General features: G+C 50.1%; 1 protein-coding gene across 1 annotated transcript; it reads right to left on the reverse strand.

Moving 5' to 3' along the window:
- Positions 1-2,256: 2,256 nt before the first annotated feature.
- LOC127380979 (GSK-3-binding protein-like) lies at positions 2,257-3,915 on the reverse strand. The gene has a single exon (XM_051610683.1). It carries the CDS (start codon positions 3,800-3,802, stop codon positions 3,197-3,199), a length of 606 nt encoding a protein of 201 aa, XP_051466643.1. The 5' UTR covers positions 3,803-3,915; the 3' UTR covers positions 2,257-3,196.
- Between the last annotated feature and the right edge of the window lie 3,959 nt (positions 3,916-7,874).

The raw sequence follows: 7,874 nt of genomic DNA on the forward strand, positions 1-7,874 counted from the left end.
ATGGGAAGTTTTTCTTTGCTTGCATGCACAGCTTTTGCTTTATCTATTAAACTGTCTTTATCTCAACCCATGAGTTTTCTCACTTTTACCCTTTCAATTCTCCCTCTATCCCACTGGGGGAGAGTGAGTGAGAGGCAGTGTGGGGCTTAGTTGCTGGCTGGTGTTAAACCACAACACGGCAGTTATTTCAATTGGTCCAACATCTTGTTAAACTTGGCTTCTAAAACCAAAACAAGCCATGTCTTATCCATTCCCTTATGAAGAAGTGACACGTGCTCTATATTTAAGGAGATAATTTTAAAGACTTATAAGGAAGATGTGATGGCAAAGGTTGCTGGCATGAGCTTAGGATGTTCACGTTACGAGTGATGAAGACAAATCAGTGAGTTATGTAAGTTATCTGAAACAAGTGCCAAAAATCCTTTTACCAAATCATCACACACTCTACATAACACTTAGCTCACTATAACATTTTCATATATACATCCCCCAGCCTCGCTCAAAGGAGAAAGTAAAAGCTATTTTAGAAGTAATTTAGGAAGCTTAAAAACCAGCCAGTCACTGTGAAATTTATTAGTATCTTTTCTAAGCCTCACTTCAACTGCCAGTTTATTGAAAAGTGTTATTCTAGTAAAATCCTTAAAAGGAATGTCTCGAGGCTTTCAATAGACTACAAAGGACACTTGCAAAGTTAGCTGTTCTCATTAGTATACAGAGACCAGGATTTGGGGAGAAGGGGAGGGGAAGGGGGATGCAGATCTGACGCATAATTATAGAAAAATTTAACTTAACCACTTTCAGAATTTCAGCTGACAGCCACACATATACTTTGAACCATAGCTGTGTAACAACTCAGGCTCCATTGGCTATGCTCAGTTTTTAGGTGTTTCCTCCAGCTCTTTTAGGAAAGATGAATTACTCATCCTGGGGCTCAAATTCAGCATTGGCACAGCAAATACCTATCTGCCTGAGCATCCAAAGGGCAAACACAAGAACAACTAGTTTTTCAGTTGGTGGCTAGTGGTTATATTTAGAGCTAATATTTCTTTCTCCTTTTTGTGGAACTTTCTTTCCGGATTAAGAAAGAAACAAGAAAACTTCAAATAAAAAAATCCTTTGAAGTAAGGACAACCTACATACTACATTATGGTATTAGAGGATAAGAACTAATGGCAGATCCGAATCCTTTCCAAGTCGTACAAAATGCCTCAAAAGCAGTGCAAGTTATGAGAAAAAGGACTTCAGATGTTAGTAATTAAGGAGGTTCTAGAATGCATTTAACTTCTTCCTTTGCATTTTACAGGCTTTGATATGGAAAAACTACATTCTGCTTACAAAATTAATCACGATAAAGCTAGTAATATCACCACATACTGTTCCTAGGGCATGCAGAATCCAGACAGACATTATAAAAACCTTCAGCATCAGTTTAGATCAGTAGCGGGTAGCAGAGAAAGAAATCTAAAATATTTTGTTCATTTAATATATTCTTGAAAGAACTAATTACACAAGTAAACGTAGCTGCTCAAATCACTCTCTTGGACAAAGGCAAACATCTCCCATTTTCTTTCATGTGGGATTGCTACCTTCTTCAAAGGAGAAGCTTTTACCTCAAATTGAGTGGGGGTTGGGAGATTGTTATGCTCCAGTCTGTCTGATCTGTTCAGTTCTGATTTTGCTCTTTCTCCGACTCCTAAAAAGCTAACAGAGGATTTTACCAAGGAAGCTATTCAGAATAGGGATTGGAACTTAGATCATTACCAGCATCAAATTCTATGTTTTAAATATATATATATATATTAATTGCTGCCTCTCACCTCTTTTTCTAGTTTTTTTTTTCCCCCCTGGATAAAAAAAATCACCAAAACAAACAAACCCCAACAAGTAACAAACACACGCTCTGTTCCTTCCCCCTATACAAGACACGTAATTTTGGTTTCAGGACGATTTGACTTCGAAATTCCAACAGCCACATTGATCAGCTGCTCAAAGGGGCGTCTCACAGCTCACGAATGAACGCTGCTGGCAAACAAAGGGGCTCAGTTGCATCTCTGTGCATTAATAACCAGTGTCCCACTGCATCAGGCTCTGCGGATTGTTGTCGGGATTTTGTGTGTGTGTGTGTGTCCGCAAAATGGAGATCTCCCAACCGAAGGAAGATCAAGGGGAACGTGCCTAGCGGAGCATCATCGCCAGAGTTTTGTTCACACGAAGCAAAATCCACTTCCCCTTAACAATGAGACACGGACCCAAAAATAAAAACAAGACCACGTTTATTCAATACAGACAGGCTAATTAAGACAGTAAGTCCTGTAAACCAGGAACACATTTTAAACACTCCGGTACGAAGTGCACATATTTAAAATCAACAGCTGGATCTTGTATTCGAGCCATTGAGTTTGTCAAGGAAGGGTGGACTCGGGTTAAATTTTTTTTTCCTTTTTTTTTTTTTCTTGGTAGAAAAAACTTGCTTCGGCTACCTTATGTGAACAATGCGTCTCAGGCTCCATTCACTCATCAGGCTTTACAATTTTAAGCCCAGCTGCCTTCCAGCTTTGATATTCACATTTTAAAAAACTGCTTCATACAGTCACGACGGGAAAATAATAATAATAAACGTTAACGTAATAATTAAAAAAACCCAAACAACAACAACAACAAAAAAAAAAGCCAAACGAGCCCGGGAGGAGAAAGGAAACACCTCCCGCCGGGGTCAGCGAGGATTATTGCAAATGGCTCCTGGGAGACGAAGCCCGGCGGCGGAGCAGCCCCTCGGCGGCCGGGGGGGTGTTTGGCGGCCCCGGCCGGGCAGCCCCTGCGGGGGGCGGAGGAGGAGGAGCCGCTCCCGGCTAAGGGGGGGATCACAACAGCAGCTCGGGCGGGCGGCGTGCGCGGCCCCGGCCGGCTGGAGCGGCAGGGCTCGGCGCCGCGCCGGGGGTGACCTTGGAGGGGGGGTGGGGAGGGGGCACACCCCGCACCCGCCCCACCCCACCCGACCCCTCCGCGCCCGGCCCTTCCCCGCCCGGCAGCGGGGGGACGGGGGGAGCCGCGGCCGCCCCGCCGCGGGGGGAAACTTACATCGCGGCGGAGCCAGCGCCGCGCTCCCGCCGTCAGCCCGACGGGGCCCCCCGCCGCCGCTGAGCGGTCTCGGCCGCGCTCCTCTGCCCCGGCCGCCGCCTCCGCTCGTCCCCGCCGGCTACTGCAGGGGCTGCACCGCGGCCGCTTCGGCCGCCTCGCCGTCCGCGCCGCTGCTCCCCGCCGAGGCGCTGCCGCTGGAAGCCGTGGAGGCCGCCGCCGCTGCTGCCGCCGCCGCCGCCGCCAGCTGCAGCCGCCGGACGGCTTCTTTGATGAGGTTGCCGGAGAGAATGAGCTGCTGCAGGAGCCGGTGGGGGTCCTCCTCCTCCGCCGGCCCGTCGCCCAGCCCCGGTGGCGGTTGCTTCCTCCGACGAGCGGCGCTCCGCAACCAGCCGCGGCCGCACAACTGCTTGGTCACCCGCTGGTGGCCGCTCCGGTCCGGCCGCGGGGGATCGGCGTGCTGCTGGTGGCCCTGTGCCGGTGCCGGCCCCCGCGGCACCAGCAGGGCCCCGCCGCTGCAGCGGGGCGAGTAGGGGGCTGCGCGGTCGCGGGCGCTGCCCGGCCCCAGGTGCTTGGGGGCGCGGGGCGGCGGCGGCGCCCGCTGGGCGCTCAGCTGCAGCACCTCGCCCAGCTTGGCCACCAGCGCGTCCACCTCCTTGGAGCCCGCCTGCCCCACGGCCACCGAGCGCTCCAGCAGCAGGAAGCGCTCGCCCGGGCGGCACGGCATCTCGGCCGGCGCCGCGCCCTGCCGGGCCGTGCCGGGCCGCAGCGGGACCGCGGCCGCCGCCCGCACGCCAGCACACGCGGCTCCGGCGGCTGCGGTTGAAGCTGGAGCTCGGCCCGCTGGGGTTGGTTTGTAAACAATGGGTGACGCGGGATGGCGGGCGCCTCCCACTGCGCGGGGCGGGGGGTGAAGGCTCCGCCACCTACCGCACGCCGGCCGCGCCCGCCGCCGGCACCCTGCGCGGCGGGGGAAGAGATTCACCCGACGGTGCGGGAGCGGCTCCCGCGCCAGGAAACCGCGGAGCCGGGCGAGCCCGCCCCGCGCCCACCGGCCGCCCCGCTCCTTCTCCACCCCCGTCTGCGCGCCGCGTGGACCGGCCCGCTTTCAAACCCCGCACCTCGGGTCTCGGAGGCGGGGCGCGGGTGATTGGCAGGAGGGGTGTGAGGGGGCGGGGCGGGCGGCCGGCGGAGGGGAGGTGCGGGGTCGGGCCGCAGAGGGGGAGCGGGGAGGGGCCCTTCGTCGTCCCGGCGCCTCAGGGCGAGTCGTGGGAGGAGAGGCGAGGGGCAGCGAGGCGGCCGAGTGGCGCCCGGGCGCAGAGGGAAGGGTGTCCGCCCGGACCCCCTGCCCCTCGGTCGGTGCTGTGTCCGCCCCAGCCCCGCGGGCCGGCCGGGTGCTGCCCCGGGAGACCTGCGAGGGGGGCTCCGTGTAGGAGCGTATCCCGGTGCCTCCCAGTGCGTGCCCTGCCGCACCGGCGGGCTGCGGAGACGCTTGTGTATGTTCCTGCTTTCCATTTAGCGCTGCACGTGGACGCGGTGCTCGCATCTTCCTAAAAGGGTGTCAGCATTCTGCATTAGAGCCTTCAAGAGCGGTGATTACGTTGCCATTCCCCTTACAGGAGTCTCCTGCAAGATTCAGTTTTGAGAGGGCAAGACGCTGATGCTGCGGTGCCTGGTTCCGACGTGACAACACTGCCGTGCTGCCCCAGCTCGCCCTCAGACCGCGGGGCTCTGCTGGGATGACTGCCGTGCTCTCCATCCGGCAGCACACCGATTTGGGGTTTAATTCCTCGGCATACAAATGCCTTTGGGGTCTTATTTTCCACTATTAGAATTAGGAGACACGAAGCAAGTTCTCTGTGGGCATTCTCTCAGGTTTGCTACCTGCCTGTGGTTTTACTTCATTAGCTGGACCAAGGCTCTGCCCTGCCTCTTCCTGTCATAGTCCCTTCCTTCCCCTGAAGCCATCACCACGCCCTTTAAGCGAGTGCTGAAGTTTTACAATGAGCCTGAAATAACATTTTCTGGATGCCAGGACTCCAGGGCCACAGTCCAGAACACGCTCATTCACGTAACTGGTCACGCAGTTGCCACTGCTGGGGCACTGCTAGCAAAATGGAACTTGCTCACCCTTGTAACTCCCGTGCCCTTGATTAATCAGTAAGCGGCTGGCAAAGGAGAGGGCATGTCCTTTGGTCTGTTTGTCCGTGTGTTCCTGAGCTACTTTCACTTGCTGTACAAAGTGAAAGAGCCCCTGTGCGTATGTGCGTGTGTTTGTGAACGTGCCTGTCACCTGAACACGTTACTGGTCACTCCAGCCTAGGAGTCCAACTCCATTACTGTATCTCCAGGCTGGATTTATACAAACTATGCAAAAAGCACACTACCTAATGGCATATTATTTATTCATATATGCATATATAATGTACTGATACTTATTTTCTGTACCTTCTCGGTAACTGACTAAACTCAGATTGCAGTGTTCTACCGATGACAAAAAAGTGAGATTTTTGTTTCCCCACACCAAAATGTTTTTAAGAAAACACTTCTCCCCTTATTCTCTCATTATGCAGTAGTTTTTCAAGTGAAATAAAGGCAGCCTATGTAGATGCAGGGGATGAATCTACTTCAGCTCCAAGGGAGATCTATATTCAGAGCACTCCTGAGTAGGTAATCTGGTATTCTATACAAGCAAAACTGCAATAAACCAGTACAGCTTATTCCAGCCTTTTCTTCTCCTCCCACAAAAGCAAAATAAGCTATACCAGCACAAGCTCAGTGCTGCTCGTGATTACATCTACACCTGGGGCTTTCATGAGCCCAGCAATGATCATCGCAAATCGCACTTTGTGGCATCCCTCGACAACAGCAGTGCTGGGAAGTTTGCATGATAGAGCATATCAGTGCCACAGACAGGGGGCTCAGGGCACAGTCATTAGCAGAATCCTGATGTCCTTAGGTCTTTTCTAATGAAAAACCTCGGTGATAACTGGTTGACAATTGACCAAGGAACTATCTCCTGAGGATTTTAGGACTAAACCCACAGAAAATATTTACATTGAATGCTACTAATCAGGGTTAATAGTGTTACCACACCAACAAAGTGAGTGTTGTAGATTTGCATATCTTAAGGAGTTATCTTTAAGGCCAGGTTGGATGAGGCTTCATGCAGCCCAGTCTAGTGTAGGGTGTCCCTGCTCATAGCAGGGGGATTGGAACTTGATGATCTTTAAGGTCCCTTCCAAACTTAACCATTCTATGATTCTATGATTCTATGATTCTATGATTCTATGATTCTATGATTCTATGATTCTATGATTCTATGATCAGGAGAAGGGCTTTTCAGATTATGTTCTAGAGGAATCAGGAACCTCAGCCCTTATTTTGGTATCCTACCTGCTCTCTTCACAGTAAGAGTGAAAGAAAATAGAAAAGCTGAAATGCTGGAGAAGACGGTATATCCTATGTCAGATCTGAAGTTCCCCCCCAAAGGTATGTTTATGTAAGAAAACTATACCAAAGAGTACTCAGTATGAATATACACAATGCTTGCATCTATGGAGTGGATCTCAGCATGTCAGCACTCAGAGACCTTCCTGGCATGAGACCGCAATCCATGCCAGGAACAGGTCTAGACTGTCTGCAGCCACCATCAGATGGTCTTGGCAGAAAACACTGCAGCAGTTCATGAGCTGCTAGCTGTTTGCTAGTGCCTCACTGTAGAAATGAGAACAACTGCAACAGTGGGTTTTGTAATAAAGTGGCTGTTGTACATATGGGTGCCCTGACACAGAGTTTGTGAGCACAAGTGACAGGGCTGGCTGCCAGGTCAACCTTGCAGAAGCTGGGGCTTCCTCAGTTGTAGCCATCAGGTCAGCTGGCCGAGTCCCAGGTTAGCTACAGCAAGGTTTTCTCAGTTAGATTGGGAGAATCACACCCTGGTTATTGTACTTGGTCTCCTACTGCTGGTGATGAGTTCTGCAGCACTGCTTTTACTTTAGCAGTTTACCACAATAATTTCAATTAAAAAAACCCAAAAAACAACCAAACCCAAAGCCATAACATTAAGGATAGGGGCCAGGTTTTTTGTTGTTGTTTGTTGTTGTTGCTGTTTTTTAAATAAAAGAATTAGAAGAGTTGCAAAACTGTTGACAAAATTTTTCTGACCACCAGAAACATTTTTCTTAACAATAGTTTGACAATGAACATTGCCATTATTCTTTTTTTTCTGGGTACATTTCTCTGTATGGTCTGGTTTTGTTCTGGGATTGCCAAAATTCCCACTACAAATTGTGGTCTAAGTCATTCTATTAGCAAGATGTTACAGTTACAAACAATAATTGGTTCCTTTGCATTATTGTTCATCTACACTCTCACTTTATCTGTTCACTTTTTAAGAAAACAGTCTTTAAGATATTTTTAGTAATATTTGACTTTCAAATATCCCTAGCGGAGAACAAAGTCTGAGTTTCATAAACAAGTACTAATTGTATTAATTATGTGGCCATCTATAAAATCTGGACATAATTTTATAGCGTTTCCTGAGGATACTTTTTCCTTTTTTCAGAATATAAAGGTGAACTTATGTGTCTTAGCTTTCATACTGATCCTGACAAGGTGGACAACTGGATGTGAATTCTGAGCTTTATTTAAACCTATTAAGGACAGAGAAAGAAAACCCTTAAGTCCTTTGAAGTCCACAATCCGGTGTAATCTCAGTCCTTCCACTACATGTGTGCGTTCCGGATTGTGCACATGTTCTAACCTGTTACAGAAATCCAATAACCCAATCAATGTGA

The sequence above is a fragment of the Apus apus genome, chromosome 2, assembly GCF_020740795.1.
Source record: "Apus apus isolate bApuApu2 chromosome 2, bApuApu2.pri.cur, whole genome shotgun sequence".
In the NCBI taxonomy this organism is placed as follows: domain Eukaryota; kingdom Metazoa; phylum Chordata; class Aves; order Apodiformes; family Apodidae; genus Apus; species Apus apus.